Source organism: Prunus mume, linkage group LG3 (genome assembly GCF_029339155.1).
Source record: "Prunus mume cultivar Tortuosa linkage group LG3, ASM2933915v1, whole genome shotgun sequence".
In the NCBI taxonomy this organism is placed as follows: domain Eukaryota; kingdom Viridiplantae; phylum Streptophyta; class Magnoliopsida; order Rosales; family Rosaceae; genus Prunus; species Prunus mume.
In genome coordinates, this window is record NC_142700.1 from 17,450,483 (window position 1) to 17,473,856 (window position 23,374).

Here is a 23,374-nt window from a genome sequence, read left to right on the forward strand (position 1 = left end):
ATAAAGACTTTAGCAGATCAGTCCTAGTTGGGTCCAAGGAGTCGAGCGATTATAAAATTTAGAGAGAAGCATGAGTTGGAGACGTGTGGACTACTTGCAGATAATTTATACAAGGTTGACAAGTTGAAGGTTGGTGAAAATTATTGTTGAGGCCCAAAAAATTCAAGGCTATGCCTAAATATATTTCTGGCCCAATACAACACTAAACCAGGAAAGAAGCCTGACTTGGGTATACAAGAATTTGTCGTACGTGCTTGCGCAAGTTATGGCCCACATTGCCATGCCAAGCAAACATGCAACTTGCCATGCAGAGAGCTCATAACGAGCAGTACTTTTATTAAATTGACACACCGACCCACCCAACTTTTAGTATTTTATCCCTTAGAGTACTTCCACCTATTTGTCATGGCAAAAGTTAAGGATGAGTAAGGGCTTTACGTGAATAGTCTTCCATATTTGTTTTGTGCTTTTCCACCCATTGTCATGGCAACCCAAGAGCAATTACTATTCATATGAGATTAATTTTCTTTTTTATGTATGAAATTAATAAATAAAAATCTGAATTTTTTGGTAATTTTTCAGAATTTTATTTTATTTTTTTAAAAAAGTTTCTTCACTGACGTCAGCCCTCAAACAGCAGTTTGGGCTATGTTGCCTGGGCTGGGCTGTACTCATCGAATCCATTCGTCCTCCAAAAAAATCCTCTCCGAACCCAATATCTTCCTTCCCCTTACGCCATGAGACCAAGATTCAAACGTGGGCTCATCAGCTATAGCACTCTCCCTCGTGTGCCCTAGATTGCTCGTCTGCTGTCGGCGGTGAGGTACTGTTCGGTACCAGCGACGTCGTCTATCAGGTACTGTTCTCGTCTCTGGAGCTGAGTCGTTAAATCTTTCGTTCCAGATCGATACCGTACCGTGATTGGGTAGGCACCTGTTCTGTAATAGTTTTCCTGGTTTTATTCATATGTTTGATTTAGTAGTTACTTTTGGAGTGCTAATTTTGTTTGTTCTTGTCTAATTTGGATTTATTTGCCTTGTTCTCAGATTGATCCCCTTGACTTACAACACCTTAACAAAGAATGGCTGACGTGGTCCAGTACCGGTTGGAGCGGATGATCAACGAGCTCGATGACCTCGAGCAACGGATGATCTTCACGCGCCGTGAGATTGCTGAGATCGTCAAGCAGCGTCGGAAGTTCGAATACCGTCTCAAGCGGCCGAGCCCACTCAAGGAAGACTACCTTGCCTACATTGAGTATGAGACTCAGCTTGACACACTCCGTGGCCTCCGGAAAAAGTCGGTGATGCGTGAGCTGCAAAAACAGGGGCTGAAGACCAATAAGAAGATGAAGAAGTCAGTTTCTGACTTCGCTGGCGTAAGGAGGATCGTTGATATATATAGGCTTGCGGTCATGAGGTTTAAGGGTGACATTGAGCTCTGGTTTCGGTACCTTGAGTATTGTAGAGAGCGACGGCATGGTAGGATGAAGAAGGTAATACTCATTCCCCTAAAATGGCCCCAACTTTCTGGGAGTTGTTTTGTATCTGTGGGTTGAATTTATTACATAGTTGATTACTGCATTTCTACATTTGCTATATAGAAAATGGTTGTTAGTCAATTGTACTCTCTCCTATTACAACGATCATGAGAATTTGCATATAAGTAGAATGTTTGACCTGTCATTTTATTTACTATTATCAAATTTTCAATTGTTGAAGGAGGAGTGCCTTTTTGCAGGTCCTGGCACAAGTAATCAGGTTTCACCCAAAGGTCCCAGGAGTTTGGATATATGCTGCAGCTTGGGAATTTGACCATAACTTAAATGTTGAAGCTGCCCGTGCTATCATGCAAAGTGGGTTGAGAGTCTGCCCAACTTCAGAAGATCTTTGGATAGAGTATCTTCGGATGGAACTCACATTCCTTAATAAGCTAAAGGCCCGAAAGGTTGCTCTTGGAGAGCATGTGGGCATTCTGGCCCATGATCAGATAAGTGCCGATGAGAAACAGTGGAGAGATGAAAATAAAGATTTATACATGCCCCTTAATGAAGAAGGAGAACATAATGAAGGATCAGACATCGAAAGTGAGAAGTCAAGGAAGAAAATCGACAAGTTTCAGAGCAAGGTTTTAGCATTCTAAGAACCATATATAGCGGAGCAATTGAAGCTCTTCCCTCTAGTTTTAGTATGAGAAAGAAGTTTTTGGAGATTTTGGATGCAACTGACTTGGTTAATTCAGAAGAAATGCATAAGGAAATACTAAGTGACATCAAGAGAGACTTCTCAACACAGCCAGAGTATTGGGACTGGCTAGCAAGACTTGAATACAATCCTGCAACCACACAGGAGATCAGTGAAGAAAATATGCATTCTCAAGTGGAAAAAGCAGTTCAGGTATAAATCCATGTGGACTGCTTAAATCCTATAGTAGTAAAATTATTATGCTAGATGAATCTGAATAAGACATGCATTTTCTAATCGTGTTTGTCTTATGTTCCTGTAACTGCCATGCTATGACTAGGTTTATGAGGAGGCTGTAGAACTTCTGCCTTCCGCCATAATGTTCAACCAGTATGCAAAATTTTTTATGGGTGTTACTGCTCTTCTAAAAGGAGAAAACAAACCTTCTGGGTTAGCCAGTCAGTCTGCTAGTTATATTTCACATCTTTTGAGAGTCTATGAAAAGGCTGAAACAATGGAATGCATTGACGAGGATCTTGCCTGTCAGCATATCTCATTTTATTTGCAACTTGGAAGACTGGATGAAGCCCGGAAACTGGCAGAAAAGCTTTGTTGTGAAAAATTTTCGAGTTCAGCACAGTTATGTCTATTAAGGGTCTCAGTAGAAGTTAGGCATTTGACAAGGGATTCCACTTCACCAAGTAAAGCCGAGCTGCTATCCATCTTTGAACTTCTAAAAGATGCTTTGACAAGAGTTTCGACTTCAGAAGCTGAGAGCCTGTGGCTAATGGTATGTTCTCTGCACATTTGAATTTTTCCCTCTCTTCTGTGTTTGACTGTGAGTCATTAGCTGATGCAGCATCTTTGTGAGAAAGTTAACATTATCTCATATTGCAGGCCCTCAAAATCTTTGCAAATCAAAAGCATTATTTTGAAAAATTAGTTGAGATTTCTGTTAAATCATTAGCTAAAGATGGTGGCCCTGAAAATGGATTCTCTCTTTCTTCCGCCATTGTGAATTTTGTTCTTCAAAAGGATGGAGTTCGACATGCTAGGGATGTGTATAAGCGGTATGTCATTTTATTATGAGCTTGATTTTTCCCCCAAGGAGATTTTCACAACCATATTAACTGTACATTTTGACTTCAATGAAAATAATTTTGTACATAAATTTGATGATCATAGCTTCTGCAGTGTTCTCTCCAAGAAGTTTTTAAGCTTGTGTCCTGTTTGAATTGCAGCTTTCTTGCTTTACCGCACCCTGGGCTTGCTATATATAGGACCTGCATTGAATTGGAATCAAACCTTGCATCCAATGGCGATAAAGATAGTCTTGTTAATGCCCGAAAGTTATATGAATCTGCACTTAAAAATTACGACCAAAATCTGAGCTTATGGCGAGATTACTATTGTATGGAGACCAAGGTGAGCTTTCCTATGGTTTTACATCTATTTAACAATGCATTCATAAAGTCCATTCAGTGCATGCATAAGGTTGGGGTTTTACTGTTTGATTAAATTTGGAAGCAGACCAACCATTTTGCGGTCTCTGCCTATCAGCGGAGCAGACTGGCCTTTTTAAAATATTATTATTTTAGTTTAACTGGCTTTATATATAGGCATCTACTATCCAGAAAACTACAATTTCCATTTTAAAAAACAGTTCCATTTCTGTTAGTGTCCTGACATGAGACAGGAATTGTGAACACCGCCCTGCCACTATCGTTTTTGTGCGGCTTTGTACTCGGAATCTGTTTTTAATAATACTTGGTGTTCATTGTTTGATCACATTTTTATCATGTAATCTCAAAAAACCTACTGATAAGTTTAGCATATTCCACTAATTTTACAGATGGGAACATCAGAAACAGCTTCTGCTGTCTATTGGCGTGCACGGAAGATTCTGAAAGACAGTTCCGCACTTATTACTCAAGATTTGTGAAAGTTGTGTAAAATGCTATTCAGTTTTGATCTCGTGTAGCTTCACTTCTTTGAATGTAGTTTGAATAGAAAGTGGATAGTAAGCCATAACTCTGTTGCATTTGATGCCAAAGGAGTTGGGTAATGATTACAGGTTTTGTTTTTAAACTTTGGTGCTCAGAGTAATCTGGACAATTGCTTAAAATATTTTGGCTTGCCCCTCCATTTGCTGCAGGGGCGCACTAGAATCTCTCGTCTCAAAATCCTGCGTTTCATGTAGAACTGACTAATTTATGGGGCAACAAAGCATACTAATTTATTATAGGGACATTTTGCAAAATGGACAAAAATGCCTTATTTATTTTTAGATTTCTTTAATCCAATACATTTTTGAAGTTGACTTTTTAAAAAGCAAAGTGAAATTTTTATGTTTAAAACCTAAAAAACCTTTTATTATACAAACTTATTACACTAATAAATCACGTATTATGTAATGAAGTATGAAGATGAAAAATTATTTATACACTTGAAACCAACCAATTTGACCTCTCTGTTATGCAAAATGATTTATAACTTGAAACCAACCACCTAGCTTGTTTTGGCTTTGACCTTCAGTCAACTCAAAGAAGAAAAGAAAGAAGGTAAAAAAGGCGTCTTGTTTGAAAGGTAGAAGTCATTGTGTCGTCGGTTTTTTCTGAGGCCGCCTAGGAAGTTTCCGCTTTTCCCCATGCGTTCCTTTCACCTGCTTTCCCAAAACGCGGAAATTTGACACTGCCGAGCGTTGACCAAATAAAAGCAATATATGTTCCTCCTCATTTCATGATGCAAACCTTCTGTTGAATTTACCCATTATCATGTTCATAATCCTCCTCCTTCTCCTTCCTTCTTTAATTCTTCACCTTGTTAATTTTCTCCTAGGACGTACTGAGTTTCCTTCTTCTTCAACCCCTGAATTGGAGCATGAGGAAGCTCCCCAAGCAGTGCCTTCATCTTCTTCATCTTCAACCCCTGAAACATTGGACTTTGATGTCTTCCTTAGTTTTAGGGGTGAAGACACCCGCAATAGTTTTACAGACCATTTATATCACGGTTTGGATCTGAAAGGAATCGATACATTCAGGGATGAAGAGAAGCTTGAGAGGGGAAAACTCATCAAACCAAAACTCCTGAAAGCAATTGAACACTCCAAGTTTGCAGTCGTCGTTCTTTCAAAAGACTACGCTTCTTCAACTTGGTGTTTGGATGAACTTGCTCATATTGTTCAGTGCATGAAAGAGGGAAGACTAGAAGTGTTTCCGGTCTTCTACTACATCGAGGCATCCGAGGTAAGAAATCAAACAGGAAATTTTGGAAAGGCCTTTGCAAAGCATGAAGAAAATTTAAAGAAGGAAAAAGGGAAGGTGAAAAAGTGGAGGAGAGCTCTGAGGAAAGTAGCCAATGTTGCTGGATGGGATTTGAAAAATAGGTATTTCTAGTACTCTCTTCTTTAATTGAAATTACAAGGTAGTCTTATATTTAACTGTTTTAATAACATATGCCCTGCTTGATTAGATGATTATGCTTTCATTTTATTACTTTTTCCCATTGATGTTTATGGTTCTCTATTATATAGCTATTCTTTTTTGCTTGATGCAGCAAATTGAATCAAAGCTTGCTTATAAATTTGATGCTTAAAAAGAAATGACAACTTGTGGCCTTGTTTAATTAACTAAAATGGGAGAAGAACTTTCCAGTACCAGTTGCATACACTGATTCTCTCTTTCTCACACATCATGCACCTAAGTTGTGTGAGAAAGAGGGAACTGTTAGTTCTTATTTCACATGTAATCTATAAGCACTAACCTTGAGAAGCCATTAAAGCAAGCACATCAACAGCAGCAAAAACACACGAACTGGCCTTGGTCTTCCTCTCTCTATGCACTCTAAATCTCTCCTGTATGGGTAGGAATATGAGTCTGTTTTTCTGTGCATGAGAGTGGGGACCGAAGCCTTAGTTTTATAGGTGAGAGCCTTGAGGTTCCTAGCCCATAAAGGAATCCTTAAAGCTTATCCTTATTACCTCATGAATCCATAGCCTAATATAATAGATATTCCACAAGTGAGATAGAGCTTCAACTCTGTCAAACTTATCCGTGTATACCCAGCTTATCGCTCCCTTGTATCCCTGATCAAATTGGATTCCTAAATAGATGTGAACTCAAATAGAGTTCTTACATTCTCCCACTTGAGTGAAACATCCATTTAAGACTCTTCTTTAAAGATCAAGGATCAAAACCTTATGTGCAAAGTTTGGAAAGACAGCTTGATAACAATATAACAAATTGGAAAGAATATATATCTATATCAAACTCATTGTCAAATATTACCAACATAAAGGACTACAGACACGATAACCATTACATGGTATCATCCACCTATAATCACAGCAAGCAGTAACATACACAGAGTACCAACAAGCTATGTCCAACATCACATGATGAATGATCTAATCTTTGAAGTTATTCATTCACCACATGAATGGTCCTCTTTATGATCAATATATTTATACACATGATCTTACCTGTAGCTTAAATAGTTTTACAACTTGAACCGTAAACTGTAATCATATTGCAAAATCAATGAAATTTAATCAATATTCATTTAAGAATCCAAACTGTCCAGAATAATTTAACCAGATGAAAAGACAAAAACACTAGCTCAAACAACAAACAAAACTTAAACAAAACAGCTGAAATGAGAACAAGTCATCAATTCCCACTAGACCAAATAATCTTCGAAACTGGACGGTAATCCCATATTGGTCACATGCCTATGAAAAGCATTGTTTGGAATTGCTTTATTTAAGGGATCTGCTATCATTTCTGTAGTGTTGATATAATCAACAGTGGTTAAGCCCTCTTGAACCTTTTCTCTTACTAGCAAATACTTAACTTTCATATGCTTGAGTCCAGCAGACCTTTTATTGTTCTTGCAAAAGAACACTGCTCCTTTATTGTCACAAAACTGTTGACGTGAGTCTCCTAATTAATTAAGGAGATTTATTTCCTTGATTAATTAAGGGATTTACTTTCCTATTCTATATAGTTGACAAATCATTATATAATTAGGAGATACTATCCTAATTTATTACTATATTTATTTCCTTGTAAAACACTCATGTAAACTCTTATATATATCTCCTTATGGAGAAGAATAAAAACTAATGCAGAGTATTCAAACCATGTTCATATTTTAGTATGGTATCAGAGCAATCGATCCTAGGTTGTCTCTAAATCCTTATCTCAAATTTCTCATATTCAAATCCGAAACCCTAAATCAAATTTCTCATATTTTTCCCCAAATCCAAATCCCTCAAATCTAAAGTCCTCAAATCCTCTTAGCAAAATCCCTCAACACATACCCTCAAATCTTATATACATACCTCTCAAATCCAATTCCTATATCAAATTCATATATCAATTCCTCAAATCAAATTCCGACAATCACAGTTCCTCACATTCTCATATCACATCTTACTTCCGTTGTAATGTCAAGAACCCCTACGATTCTTTCCCTTATTGCAAACTCACAGAAGCATGCGGTCAATCCTGCTGACCTGGCTACCTGGACTCATGCTTATATCGCCACCACCAAAGGTTCTACTTTTCATACGTCCTTTCAAAAATCCGCATGAATTATCGACTCGGGTGCTACGGATCACATGACATTTGATCCTGGGCAACTTATTAGTCGCAAATCATCCACTCCGTCGGTGGTGTCTAATGCTAATGGCTCTCTATCTCCCCCTCCCATATTACTGTTCCATCTTTGGACCATAACTTACTATCTATTGCGCAACTTACTACTACTTTGAGGTGTACTGTAACAATTTGGCCGAATCATTGTGCTTTTCAGGACATCCTCACAGGAAAGACGATTGGTTGTGGTACTCGGCGGGGCAAACTCTACTACTTGGACTCGGCACTGGATAGTGAGATCAAGGTTGGTCAAGCTTTTACAACCAGTGGAACTCGTTCTGAGGAGGAGAGAGACAAAATTTGGTTATGGCATAAACGTCTTGGGTATGCCTCGTTCAGTTAACTTAAGAAGTTGTTTCCATCATTATTTTCCAGTCTTGATGTTTCCAGCTTCCAGTATGATACGTGTGAATTGGCTAAGAGTCATCGTGTCCCGTTCCCATTAAGTTCAAATATGAGTTTGGTTTCGTTTTCTTTGTTCATTCTGATGTTTGGGGACCTGCTAAATTTGCCACTCCGTCAAGGGCGCGATGATTTGTCACGTTTATAGATGCTTGCACATGCATGACTTGGGTTTCCCTTCTCAAAACTAAAGGGGAAGTCAATTCCAGGTTTCAATAGTTTTATCAAATGGTGGAGACTCAGTGTCATGGCAGAATTCAGGTTCTTCATTCTGACAATGGCGGAGAATTTCTCAACCATGATCTTAACCAGTTCTTACAAGATCATGCATCATACATCAACGCTCATGCCCTTACACTCCCCAACAGAATGGGGTGGCCGAAAGAAATAGGAAGTCATTTGTGCCTCTCTCTTTGGTGCCAATATGCCACGATCCTTTTGGGGCGAAGCCGTCGTCTCTGTAGCATACCTTATCAATCGGATTCCCTTTAGTATCCTAAATTTTCAAGCACCATTTCAAACACTTCACCACCATATCCAAACACATCCCACCCCAAATCTGGAACCTTGGATTTTCAGCTGTGTTGTATTTGTCTACTTACATGATCACTAACGAAGCAAATTGGATCCCCGAGTCAAAAAGTGTGTTTTCATTGGCTATGCACCTCATCAGAAAGGATACTGGTGTTATCATCCTCCTAATCAGAAGGTCTTTACCTCCATAGATGCTTTGTTTTGGGAACATGATTTATATTTTTCAACAGCCCAGGAGGAGAATCGAGAATCTACCACTGCTCTAATTCTTGATTTTTTCCCTAACGTCACTCTGCATCAAAATGACCAGTGGAAAGCAACCATCGCACCCTTTAGTTCTTCAACTACAGATAATCTGCTTCATAATGACTGATCGCAAGTATATTGTCTCCATTTGTCAAAATCGGGAGGAAATTGAACGGTTTATGAGATTTTGCGCTTTAGCTCGATTGCACCAATCACTGCTGAGGAAGTCATTCATGTAACATCTTTTTATGAAACTAATAACACTAATGAAATATCCCGTCATGATTTGATTTAGAAGGAACAGAGCCTAGATATCAGCTTCTAGAAAGGAATAACTGTGGCAAACCTCGAGTACAATATGAAGCAGATCTTAAAGCCAAAGGGAAATACCCCATCAATAATTATATATCTCTCAGCAGATTATCAAAGTCACGTGTGCACTATGTGAAGCAGTTGGCTGACATATCTGTCCCCAACAGTGTAATTGAAGCACTAAAAGACCCAAAATGAAAAGAAGCTATGAATGAAGAAATGCGAGCTCTCCAAAAGAATGTCACATGGGAACTCATGTATTTACCTCATGGAAAGAAGACAATAGGACTCAGGTGGATTCATACTGTGAAACTCAAAGCAGATGGATCCTTTGAAAGATATAAAGCTAGATTGGTGGTGAAGGGGTACACACAGAGATATGGGATAGACTACGAGGAGACCTTTGCCCTAGTAGCCAAGATTAACACTATTATAGTCCTATTGTCTCTAGTAGCAAATCTCGATTGGCCACTACATCAATTTGATGTCAAAAATGTATTCTTACATGGAGACTTGGAAGAAGAAGTATATATGGACTTACCCCTAGGATGTAAGCTTAGAAAAATCAGCTCTTAATAAGAAAAATCAAGTTTGCAAGCTCAGAAAGTCATTACATGGGTTAAAGCAATCTCCTAGGACATGGTTTGGCAGATTTACTAAATCTATGAAGAATTTTGAATATACACAGAGTAATTCAGATCACACCCTGTTCTTGAAGCGTGATGAAGGAAAACTTACTGCATTGATTGTTTATGTAGATGACATAATCGTAACTGAAAACGACACAGAAGAGCAATTGAAGTTGCAAAAGTATTTCTCAGAAATTTGAGTTGAAGGATTTAGGTGATCTGAAGTACTTTCTCAGAATCAAAGTAGCAAGGTCAAAAATTGGTATATTTCTGTCTAAAGGAAGTATGTAATGGATCTACTCACTGAAACAAGAATACTTGGATGTAAGCTTGCTAACACACCCATTGAGATGAATCACAAGTTGTGTGAAGACATTGACCAAGAACCAACCAATAAGGAATAGTACCAACGCCTTGTTGGAAGGTTGATATACCTGGCACACACAAAACCAGATATTGCATATGTTGTGAGTGTGGTTAGTCAATTTATGCATTCGCCCAGTGTTTCTCATAGGAATGCAGTTGATCGGATCTTAAGATACTTAAAGTCAGCCCCTGGGAAAGGATTAATGTTCTCAAAAAATGGAGATCTTGAAGTTATTGGATATGCAAATGCTGATTGGGCATGTTCCATTACAGATGGACGCTCTACTTCTGGTTACTTTACATTCGTGGGAGGTAACCTAGTTACTTGACGAAGTAAAAAGCAAAATGTGGTTTCTCGGTCTAGTGCAGAAGCAGAGTATCGAGGAATGGCTCACGAAGTTTGTGAATTATTATGGATCAGAAGACTCTTGACAGAATTGGGCTTCAAGCCAGAAAAGCCAATGGAGTTGCATTGTGACAACAAGTCAGCTATCGATATTGCCCATAATCCAGTTCAATATGATCGAACCAAACATGTTGAGGTGGATAGATATTTTATCAAAGAAAAAATTGAGAAGATCATTCGCCTACCATTCGTAAAATCAGAAGATCAATTGGCAGATATCTTAACAAAAGCTGTTTGTGGCAAAGTATTTCATGACTCACTTACCAAGTTGGGTATTGGTGACATATATACACCAACTTGAGGAGGAGTGTTGACATGAGTCTCCTAATTAATCAAGGAGATTTATTTTTTTGATTAATTAAGGGATTTACTTTCCTATTCTATATAGTTGACAAATCATTGTATAAGTAGGAGATACTATCATAATTGATTACTATATTTATTTCCTTCTAAAGCACTCATGTAAACTCCTATATATACCTCCTTATGGAGAAGAATAAAAACTAACCCAAAGTATTCAAACCATGTTCATATTTTAACAAAAACAGCTAAATAGGCTTCTCTATAGAATCAACTACTTCTAGGTCTTGTATGAAATTCTCCAACCACATGGCATGTGAAGTAGCTTCATAACACGCCACGTACTCAACAAACATAGTAGATGTAGCTATAGATGGTTGTTTTGCACTCTTCCAAGCAACTGCACCTCCTCCCATCATGAACACAAAACTGGAAGTTGATTGGGAAGTATCTTTGCATCCTGCAAAATCTGAATCTGTGTAACCAACCAACTCCAAGCTATTTGTTCTTTTGTAGACTAACATATGTCCTTTTGTTCTTTGCATATATCTCAACACTTTCTTTGCAGCCTTCCAATGTGCAATGCCCAGATCAGATTGATACTTGCCTAATACATTAATGGAAAATGCTAGATCAGGTCGTGTGCACACTTGTGCATACATGATACTGCCTACGACCGAAGCATATGGTTTGTCCTTCATTTCTTCCCTTTCTACATCATTCCTTGGACAATCTTCTTTGCTTAGTCTGTCTCCCTTTGAAACAGGAACCTTAGCTCCATTACTTTGAAGCATGTTAAATTTCTTCAACACCTTCTCAATTATGCCTTTTGCGACAAACTTAGCAACCCCTTTTCTCTATCTCTGTGGATTTCGATTCCTAATACATATGATGCTTCTCCAAGGTCATTCATCTCAAAACTTATGGAAAGAAAACTCTTAGTCTCATGTAAAAGACTTTCATTACTACTAGCAAGCAAGATGTCATCTACATAAAGAACAAGAAAAATGAATTTACTCCTACTGAATTTTAAGTATATGCACTCATCTAATCTGTTTTCGACAAAACCATTTGAAGTAATGATCTTGTCAAACTTGAGATACCATTGTCTAGAGGCTTGCTTCAAACCATAAATTGATTTCTTCAATTTACATACCAAATGCTCACTGCCTTCTTCTATAAAACCCTCAGGTTGTAGCATGAAAATTTTTCACTCAAATCTCCATTAAGAAAGGCTGTTTTCACATCCATTTGATGTAAAAACAAATCAAAATGAGCCACAAGTGCCATTATGATCCTAAAAGCATCCTTGGTTGAAACTAGTGAGAAAGTTTCATTGTAGTCTACTCCTTCTTGTTGTGTGAAACCCTTTGCCACTAACCTTGCTTTGTGTCTCTCAGTGTTACCCTTAGAGTCTTTCTTAGTTTTGAACACCTACTTACAACCAATAGGTTTAATTCCTTGTCTCAGCTCAACTAGCTCCCACACATTGTTACTTTGCATGGATTCCAACTCCGATTGCATAGCTTCAATCCACTTTGCAGAGTATTCACTATACATAGCATGTTTATAAGTTGATGGGTCCTCAAATTCAATATCGTCAAATTCAGCTTCATTCAAGTATACAATGTCTGGCAGCACATTTGGTCGTCTATCCCTTGTAGATCTTCTCAGCTCTTGTTATGGCAACTGTTGATTCTCAAAAGCCTCATGTTCATTCTCTTCCCCATTCAAATCCTCCATGTCTTGATCATGAATCACAGGTTCAGTTGGTGGATTAGTTTGAGAAGACATCTGATTTAATGACAAGGGCAACACTGGATTTGTGACATTTACAGTTTCAGTTCCTATCTCTCCTTCTTCTTCAAAAACAAAGTCTTTATGAACTCCTTCACTGTCATCATGCTCTATAAACCTTGCCTTGCCTGTATCCACAATTATATTCACGTAATTAGGATAGTAGAATCGAAAACCTTTTGATCTGTCAGCATATCTAATGAATCTGCAGCTTACTGTTTTTGGATCAAGTTTAGCAAGCTCAAGATTATAGACTTTGGCTTCAGCTCTACAACCCCAAACGTGTAAGTGATTAAGGCTAGGTTTTCTCTTATTCCACAACTCGAAAGGAGTCTTAGGAACTGACTTGCTTGGACATCTATTTAGAATGTAATTTGCAGTTTTGATTGCATCACCCCACAGAAATTTTGGAAGATCAGTGTTGCAAATCATGCTTCTCACCATGTCCTTTAAAGTTATATTTCCTCTCTCTGAAACTCCATTCTCCTGAGGTGTTCCAGGGTTCGTATATTGAGCAATAATTCCACAATCTTGTAGAAAACGTGACAAGGGTGAAGGATGTCTGCCTTGCTCATCATACTTGCCATAATACTCTCCACCCCTATCTGACCTTAAAACTTTAATCTTTAATTCTAATTGATTTTCTACTTCAGTTTTAAAGACTTTAAAAACTTCAAAAGCACTAGACTTGTTCTGGATTAGATATACATAACAAAACCTAGAGAAATCATCAATGAAGGTGATGAAATACCTATGACCTTCTATGGTTGGAACTGGAAAATGGCCACAGATATCTGTGTGAATAATTTCAAGAAGATTTTGGCTTCAAGTGGAAGGATTTGTTCTTTCACAATCTGAAAAAATCTGATTTCCTTTAAGAAGATTTCCTTTAATGCATTCAATGCATTCTTCAAAATCTGAAAAAATCTAAGGGAGGAAGGATTTGTTCTTTCACAAGGTATTGCATTCTTTTCGTAGACACATGGCCTAGCCTTTTATGCCATAGCCTTGCTGAATTTTCATTGTTTTGAGATCGTTTTTGACCTATGGAGTCAATGGCAAAAACATTGTTTGAACTGAAACAATTTAGCTTAAAGAGACCATCAACTAAAACACCATTGCCAACTTCATTTTCATTAAAATTCAAATTAAATCCCACCTCAGAAAAAACAAAAATAAATTTCTCCCTAGCCAATCTAGAAACTGAAATCAAATTCCTTCTCATGGAAGGTACATAAGCAACATCTTTTAAAACCAAAGAAAATCCTAAAACTAGTTGAAGTTGGACTGATCCTACAGCAAGAACTGCCACCTTCTTGCCATTTCCTACGAAGTCATGGTCATGATCTCTACTTGGTTTGCTCTGGCTTATAAAGTCTTGCAAAGAATTGGCAATGTGGATTAATGAACCAGTATCAATCCACCAAAAATTAGAAGGTATATTGACATAACTATACTCAAAACAAACTGAAACAAAATTTGATTTACCTTTAGCCTTCTTTTTCTCTACCCAACACTCATACTTATGACACTCCCTCTTAAGATGACCTGCCCTGTCACAAAAATAGCACTTAAAGACATTGGTTTTGTTAACAGCTAGAGCATTGGAACTTTTGGGTGGAGAGTTGGCCTTAGCAGCAGATGAATTTGGCTTAGGGTGATGTCTTTTTGGAGCATTGGTTGTGAGATGGACTGTGTTCACTTCTTTCTCCTTCTTCATTCTTGCCTCTTCTTGAACACAAACTGAAATCAGTTCATTGAGGCTCCATTTGTCCTTTTGAGCATTGTAGATCACCTTTAGTTCTCCTTCTTCATTCTTGCCTCTTCTTGAACACAAACTGAAATCAGTTCATTGAGGCTCCATTTGTCCTTTTGAGCATTATAGATCACCTTTAGTTGAGCAAACTGAGAGGGAAGAGAATTTAATGCAAGGTGAACTAGAAAAGGGTTAGCTATTGGGATCTCAAGTGCTTTCAACTTGCTTGCTACTTCTATCATGCTCAAAAGATAAACCCTTATGTCCTCAACACCATCATACTTTATGGTTGCAAGTTTGGTCATCAAGGTTCTAGTTTCTGCCTTCTCGGATTCTTTAAACTTCAGTCCTATAGCCTCCAAAAACTCCTTAGCATTCTCAGATTCAGTGATGCCCCCACAAATAGTGTCTGTCATGGATTTTTTCATGACAAGTAGGCATATCCTATTTGCCTTCTCCCACTTCTCGGGTTTCTGCTTCTGTTCAACATTGCTATTAATAGTGACCTCAAGTTTCTCTTCTCTTAGCGCTAAGTCGTGATCTAAAAGTCCCATAACTATCTCTAAGTCTCTCTTCCACTTCTTAAAATTGCTACCAGTCAATGGTTCAATTGAATTGATAGCAGAGGGATTCACAACTAAAAACATAGAATTTTGCAATACAATTAATCTTTACCCCAAAAACTTTATGCACATATGACACACATCTGTGGACAATATATCAAAATGCCCATAATTTCCTTCACAAGTCCAGCAAGATGAACTGTGTGATTTTCCTTTATCAAAACAATTTACTGTCTATGGACAGTAATGCTTGATCACTCACAACAACTAATGAACTCTCTTGTTCTATCATGGAGCACAAACAATTGGAGTTCACACTTGTAAGCGGAGAAAACCAATTGTTGTACCCTATGACACAATTTTGCCATTGATACTTTGAGATGATATGAAACCATCAATTAATACTCATCTGTGGACTGAGCAATAACAAATTATTCTCTATCAAACATGGCAACACTTTATGGAATGTTATTCTTTATGTGGAATCATAACATATTTTTTATTAAGGAAAACCAGTTTTGATCTCTTTTATCCTAAGCATACTTCTATCAAATTTTGAAACAACAAACAGCACATCAAAGTCCAGGATCTCGAAACAAAATGTAAGATTGATTCATTAACATGGCATGCCTGAAACAATTTTAAATCAACACAGAACAAATATGCATGCTTCTCAATTTTATCTTGTTTAGACCTATAGATGCATATGACTACTCTGATACCACATGTAAGTTCTTATTTCACATGTAATCTATAAGCACTAACCTTGAGAAGCCATTAGAGCAAGCACAACAACAGTAGCAAAAACACACGAACTGGCCTTGGTCTTCCTCTCTCTATGCACTCTAAATCTCTCCTGTATGGGTAAGAATATAAGTCTGTTTTTCTGTGCATGAGAGTGGGGACCGAAGCCTTAGTTTTATAGGTGAAAGCCTTGAGGTTCCTAGCCCATAAAGGAATCCTTAGAGCTTATCCTTACCACCTCATGAATCCATAGCCTAATATAATAGATATTCCACAAGTGAGATAGAGCTTCAACTCTATCAAACTTATCTGTGTATACCCAGCTTATCTCTCCCTTGTATCCCTGATCAAATTGGATTCCTAAATAGATGTGAACTCAAATAGGGTTCTTACATGAACTGGTGCACCTAAGTTTTGTGGCTTGATTGCATACAATATTTATAGCAAGATATGCAGAAAGCACGTAGGTGATCTGATTGGAAATATCATGTACGTGGCTGGTCTCTGATAAAAGATATTGTTCTTTGGAGATATTAATGTTTTTAACATAGGACCATCCGGTGATGAGAGATTAAGTGAGAGAAAGAGGAGAAGAAAGAGAGGGATAGTGAAAGCGAGAGGTCAGAGGTGGTGGAATATATGGTGGTCGGAGGTTGGATATTTTATGATAAAAAAAATATTATGGGTGTTATTAGCGCGGTTTTGAAAGGTGGTGCTGCAATGGGGGATATGTAGGAAGCAAATTCCAGATTTTGATATTTATGAAGCAGCAGCAGCAGTGTTTTGTGCGGTTCAAATTCTGGGCCTGAAGAGAAAGGAGGAAGACCAGGAGAGAAAGGAAAAGGAAATAGACAGAGAGATGGGTTAGTGTTAAGGTGCAACATAATCGAACTCCATTAGAGAGCATCTTCAACCAATGTGTCAAAAGTGCCACATAGACATTTAACATTATAAATAACATCTCACATCACTCCAATCGATGTGTCAAAGTTGATGTGGAATGAAGGCTGGAGGTTGAGATGCTATTTTTGACATCCCAAAAGCAAGATGTCAAATGAATATTTTATTATCTTTTCTTTTCTTTTCTTTTTAATTAAAAATAAATCAACACTAAAATGTAATATAATAATAATTTAATTTGACACATCGGGTGGAGTATAAAGCTATGTAAGATGTTAAATTGGCACATCAACCATCAAATTTAAATTTGATGTTTGGTATTTGACATCTCCCTTGGAGATGCTCGCTGACCACGAAAGCAAAGCTCTGACATAGCCATTTCCGACACAACAATTAATATTTCTAATTTACTTTATTGCATGTCACTTGTGGCCAGCTAACCTCAAAATAGTTATTGTATTCTTTTGCAGGAAAGAATCAAAAGTTATTGAGGAAATAGCTAACAAGATTTCAAATATATTGAACGACAAACTCTCAAGTTCTAGCAACGATTTAATTGGAATGGATTCTCGTATTAAGAAAATGGAGGAGTACTTGGCTCTTTGCAGGTCGGATGATGTTCGCACCATAGGGATTTGGGGGTTCGGGGGCATTGGTAAGACAACTCTCGCAAACGAAGTTTTTAAGAAGATCAGGAACCAATTTGATGCTAAATGCTTCGTTTCCTCTGTTAGAGAGGAATCCACAAAAGTAAATGGTCTAGCTGGCATGCAAAAATTTCTGTTTGCAACCTTGCTGAGCTGCAAAGAAGATATACAAAATGCTGATTTGGGGATCCAATTGTTACGTACTAGACTAAGGAAAAAAAAGGTGCTTATTGTTCTGGACGATGTTGATAAACTAGATCAAATAAAGGCTTTAGCAGATGAGTCTTGGTTGGGTCCAGGGAGTCGAGTCATTATAACAACTAGGGAGAAGCATGAGTTGGATACGTGCGGACTACTTGCAGATAGTATATACGAGGTTGACAAGCTAAAGGTTGGTGAAGATTTTCAGCTCTTTTGCCGAAAAGCCTTCAAGGAAAACGATGCTCCACATGATTATAAAGAGCTGTCCAAAAAATTTGTAGAATATGCTGGTGGCATTCCTTTAGCTCTTGAAGTTTTGGGTTCATGCTTGAGGGTAAAAAATGTAGCAGAATGGTCAGAAGCATTTGATAGACTTGATGAAGATCCTGAAAAAGACATTATGAATGTGCTTAAAGTAAGTTTTGACGCATTAAAGAACACAGTGAAACAAATCTTTCTGGACATTGCATGCTTCTTTAATGGAGAGGATCAAGTTCGTGTAAAGAGGATATTAGCAAGTTGCTGGTTTTATCCTGAAAGTGGTATGCGTGACCTTCTTGATAAAGCCCTAATTAAAATTAACGAAAGAAATGAACTGTGGATGCATGATTTACTCCGGAAAATGGGTCAAGACATTGTTCGTAGAAAATTTCCTAATGAGCCCGGAAAGCGCAGTAGGTTGTGGATTAATGAGAATGCCTACAAACGCAGCAGGTCATGGCATGACAAAGTACTCGCAGAGAATACGGTACGTGTTAATCCTAGTTAGTACAAGCATAAATTTTTTTTCTTTCTTCAAAAGTAAACCCTTAAGGTAGTGATAAAAAAACATTAAAACCTTGAAGAACACAAATGTGGTCTCCCTAATACACTTGGCGACAACCTGACTAACTTATCAAGTCACAAGTGGGCCCCCACTTGTATCTTCATGGACCCTTTAAGAGAGTTGACGGGAAGGGGCGAAGTAAGATAAATAGATAAATTTCAGAGGGTTAAGTGAGGCAAAATGAATTTAGACAGGTAAGATGAGATTAATATCATAGTATGTGCTCAGACAATAATTTAAGCATAAAATTTTAAGAAACTTATTAAGTTATTAAAAGTTTATTTGGTAATACTTTCGTTTTTAGTTTTTCTTTTATGGTTAATGATAGAGGGCAAATGTATGGAAGGAATGAGGGAGGAAAAGGGGAGGAGGGAGGAGGAATAAATGAGGAAGAACTAAAAGAGAATGTGTGAAATAAAAAACTTAAAACAAAAAACTATTTAAAATTGTTTTTAGCTTTTGTGTTTTGGTTTTCATACCATTTATCACTCATCCATTCTTCCCCCGTCCCTCCTTCCTGCCTTTCTTCACTTGTTCTCCTTTACATTTTCTCTATGTTCTAGATAATAGATGTGAATTAATTATTAGGTTATTTGTTCATCTTATTGTCTAGCATGCTATGTCTTACACTTGAAGTTTATTGTTTGGTATAGGGAACAACTGCTGTCGAAGGCATATTCCTGAGCTTGCTGGCAAAGGAAGAGATACAGTTGGATGCTGACCCATTCGCTAAAATGTGCAACCTAAGATTGTTGAAGATTTGTAATGTGAACTTTTCTAGATGCCCTGAGTATTTCTCTAAAGAGTTACGGCTTCTGGAATGGCATGAATATCCTTTAGAATCTCTGCCATCAAGTTTTAAACCATGTCAGCTTGTTGAACTCAAGATGCCTAACAGTCGCATTACCCAACTATGGCATGAAAGTGTAAGATCATTTGTGTGTGTGTATATATATATATATATATATATATACAGTTATTCTCTCTTCTGTATGTCCGCACGTTATTATTGTGTGGATGCCATTGTAAATAGGGAGGAAAGCAGGGTGAGGTAGTAGAAAATACATGGCTGACAATTTATATATATATATATATATATATTTCTTGCACCGAGTTAGGCTGACAATTAGTTATGATGAAGTTAAAGCTAGAATGCTTATCTTCTAATAACTCTTCTTTCTTTTCCAATTCCATAACAGTGTACCACGATGGAAAACTTAGTACAAATGGATCTTTCCTACTGCAAATTCTTGATCAAGACCCCAGACTTCAGAAAGGTCCCAAATCTTGAGAGGTTGATTCTTGAAGGTTGTGAAAAATTATCAGAGGTTCACGCAACAATTGGGGATCTCCACCATCTCGTTGTATTGAGTATGAAAGGTTGTGAAAGTCTAGAGAGCCTTCCCTACTCCATCAGCTTGGAATCTCTTAAAACCTTTAATCTTTCTGGTTGTTCAAAACTCAAAGAGTTTCCAGACATTGTGGGAAACATGGAAGCTTTGTCAGAACTTTATTTAGATGGGACGGCTATAAGGAAGCTGCCGGCATCAATCCAGCAATTGAGGGGCCTTATTTTGTTAAATTTAAGTGGTTGCAAGAACCTTACGAGTTTTCCGATGGCCATTTGTAGTTTGACATCTTTGATATATATATATATGTCTGGCTGCTCACGGATTGACGTACTGCCAGAAAACCTGGGGAGCTTGGAACGGTTGCAAGAGCTTGAGGCCTGTTACACTGCTATAACAAAAATGCCATGGTCCGTTTTATTACTTCCGAAGCTTAAACGATTATGTTTCCGCGGAAACGAAGATGTGCCAGTGGAATCCTCTGTATCCGCTGAACATAAAGATGAGCTCGCAGAATCCTCTGTTTCCACTGAACATAAAGATGAGCTGGTGGAATCCTCTGAATCCTCATATAAGCATGAACGCAGGATGCCTAACAGCATTATCCACCTATTGCTTTTAAATTTGAGTAAATGTGATATTGTGCACATACCTGAAAGCATATCTGAGCTTTCTAAGCTTAGAGTACTTAAGTTGTTTAGGTGTAGCAAACTTCAGTCGTTGCCAAAACAACTTCCGTTGAGTATAAAGTTCATAGATGTACGTCATTGTCCCAAGCTGCCAATTTCAAAGACTTTGACAGTATGGACTGCTATTAACGGTTTAAGTTTCATGATTTCTGGAAATTCCAATGCGGCTGAAGAACTTGATGATGAACTATTCTTTTTTAAATACATTGAGGTGTTGACTCTCTCTCTCTCTCTCTCTCTCCCTCTCTCTCTCTCATATTGAACATCTTTATTATTGTTTTTCTCTTTGGTTTTATTTATTTATTATTATTTTTTGTACAGGACCTAATTTATCATGAAAAGCCATTTGAAATTCGCGCTCATTTTCCTGATGGTACGAGAGTTCCGAACTGGTGCAGACATTGGATGAGTGGGTCTTCTGTAAGAGCCAAACTACCTATTGATACAGAAGGTAGTAATAGTTGGTGTATGGGGTTTGCCCTATTTGTTGCTTTCGAAATCCTTGAGAATGAAAATTTTCAGAAAAGTTGGGAATTGGAAAAGACTGTTTGCCATTTTTCCACCTGTGAAGGTCGTCTTGAACACCCCTTAGTCTTTCAAAACTTCGACGGCTACAGTGTTGGGTCGTCCTATGGACTTTGCTGCTACGAGCCCCGAGGTGGGCAGTTTGCAAGGCAATTGAATGAAGGGAGTCGACAATTTGAAGCTTCAGTTACAACGAAAAGACCAGACTTGGAAGTAAAAGGGTGCGGCATACATTTCATATGGCAGCAATATGTTGCAGATTTTGTTAATAATTTAATAGTACCAATTGCTAATCACCAACACCCAGGATTTGAGCTTTGGTCTGCATTGTAAAGCTCTTGTGCATGATCGATCCATGGGAACCTCCATGAACTTTCCACTCTGAATGAAGACAGCTACAAACACTGGAACAATTGCAAGGTTTTGTAGTCTGACCACATAATTGTCACTCCAAACACTGTCGTTTTGTCATCATTTACATATAATGGCCGAGCCTGAGACAACTCTATGGTCGACCTAATTTTGCAGACCAGAAGAGAGAACTTGAGTTTTGTTGCATCAGTCTTAAAGGACATATTGTTTCTGTTTTAAAGCACTTCAATCCTTCTTCCACATAAAATATTTGTTTCCGTCACGAGTGTAAGATCATTTGTATATATACAGTTATTCTCTCTTCCGTATGTCCGCACGTTATTAGTGTGCGGATGCCATTGTAAATAGGGAGAAAAGTAGGGTGAGGTAGTAGAAAATACATGGCATTTGCACTATAATAACGTTCGATGTCCGCATAGGAGAATTTATGTATGTATATATATATATATATTTCTTGCACCGAGTTAGGCTGACAATTAGTTATGATAAAGTTAAAGCTAGAATGCTTATCTTCCCAATAATTGCTAAGTTGTCTAATAACTCTTTTTTCTTTTCCAATTCCATAACAGTGTACCATGATGGAAAACCTAGTACAAATGGATCTTTTCAACTGCAAATTCTTGATCAAGACCCCTGACTTCAGAAAGGTCCCAAATCTTGAGAGGTTGATTCTTGAAGGTTGTGAAAAATTATCAGAGGTTCACGCAACAATTGGGGATCTCCAACATCTCGTTGTATTGAATATGAAAGGTTGTGAAAGTCTAGAGAGCCTTCCACACTCCATCAGCTTGGAATCTCTTAAAATCTTTAATCTTTCTGGTTGTTCAAAACTTAAAGAGTTTCCAGAGATTGTGGGAAACATGGAAGCTTTGTCAGAACTTTATTTAGATGGGACGGCTATAAGGAAGCTGCCGGCATCAATCCAGCAATTGAGGGGCCTTTTTTTGTTAAATTTAAGTCATTGCAAGAACCTTACGAGTCTTCCGATGGCCATTTGTAGTTTGACATCTTTGAGATATATATATCTGTCTGGCTGCTTACTTATTGACATACTGCCGGAAAAACTGGGGAGCTTGGAACAGTTGCGAGAGTTTGATGCCTGTAAAACTGCTATAACAGAAGTGCCTGGCTCCATTTTATTACTTCCGAACCTTAAACGATTATGTTTTGGCGGAAACAAAGATGTGCCAATCGAATCCTCTGTATCCGCTGAACATAAAGATGAGCTGGCGGAATCCTCTGTTTCCACTGAACATAAAGATGAGCTGGCTGAATTAAGATTGAGTTCATCCGCTTTGAAAACAAATATTTTAGTAAGAAGTCCAGGTAATTATAGCTCTGTATTGAATTTAGATTTGAGTGAAATGGTTTTGTCAGCTTACCTGAAAGCTTCTCTCTGCATTCTAAGCGTATAAGACCTAGGTTGTTTAGGTGGAGCAACCTTCAGTCGTTGCCAAAACAACTTCCGTTGAGTATAAAGTTCATAGATGTACGTCATTGTCCTATGCTGCCAATTTCAAAGAATTTGACAGGATGGACTGCTATTCACGGTATTAGTTTCATGATTTGTGGAAATTCCGATGAGGATGAAGATAGAACAAGGCACCCACTTGCAGTTCACGAAGAACTTGATGATGAACTATTCTTTTCTTAATGCATTGAGGTGTTGATTCTCTCTCTCTCTCTCTCTCTCTCATATTGAACATCTTTATCATTGTTTTTCTCTTTGGTTTTAATTATTATTTTGTACAGGACCGAATTTATCATGAAAAGTCATTTGAAATTCGCGCTCATTTTCCTGACAGTACAAGAGTTCTGAACTGGTGCAAACATTGGATGAGTGGGTCTTCTGTAAGAGCCAAACTACCTATGGATACAGAAGGTAGTAATAGTAGGTGTATGGGGTTTGCCCTATTTGTTGCTTTCGAAATCCTTGAGAATGAAAATTTTCAGAAAAGTTGGGAATTGGA

The 23,374-nt window shown here is 37.8% G+C and overlaps 3 protein-coding genes across 4 annotated transcripts; 2 read left to right on the plus strand and 1 right to left on the minus strand.

The window, feature by feature from the left end:
* The first annotated feature begins 713 nt into the window (after positions 1 to 713).
* Positions 714 to 4,271, plus strand: LOC103326557 (U3 small nucleolar RNA-associated-like protein). Its single transcript, XM_008228797.3, is given in 8 exon segments — positions 714 to 856; positions 1,047 to 1,495; positions 1,741 to 2,113; positions 2,116 to 2,396; positions 2,524 to 2,973; positions 3,081 to 3,253; positions 3,425 to 3,608; positions 4,036 to 4,271. Coding segments are annotated over 7 exon segments (1,965 nt in total). The 5' UTR covers positions 714 to 856; positions 1,047 to 1,081; the 3' UTR covers positions 4,126 to 4,271.
* Positions 4,272 to 4,789: 518 nt separating this feature from the next.
* On the plus strand, positions 4,790 to 22,112 carry LOC103326583 (TMV resistance protein N-like). 2 transcript variants are annotated; one of them, XR_016125089.1, is made up of 6 exons: positions 4,790 to 5,568; positions 17,266 to 18,391; positions 19,123 to 19,395; positions 19,669 to 20,718; positions 20,829 to 21,452; positions 21,974 to 22,112. XR_016125089.1 is itself a non-coding variant. In XM_089048011.1 (5 exons), exons 1-5 carry the CDS (start codon positions 4,958 to 4,960, stop codon positions 21,363 to 21,365), a joined length of 3,597 nt encoding a protein of 1,198 aa, XP_088904137.1. In that variant the 5' UTR covers positions 4,790 to 4,957; the 3' UTR covers positions 21,366 to 21,666. The 2 variants fall into 2 exon arrangements, 1 of the variants encoding a protein (XP_088904137.1); XM_089048011.1 differs by lacking the exon at positions 21,974 to 22,112 and having other exon boundaries at positions 20,829 to 21,666.
* On the minus strand, positions 14,494 to 15,157 carry LOC148918932 (uncharacterized). The gene has a single exon (XM_089048012.1). The coding sequence runs from the start codon at positions 15,140 to 15,142 to the stop codon at positions 14,630 to 14,632; it is 513 nt and encodes a 170-aa protein (XP_088904138.1). The 5' UTR covers positions 15,143 to 15,157; the 3' UTR covers positions 14,494 to 14,629.
* Positions 22,113 to 23,374: the final 1,262 nt, after the last annotated feature.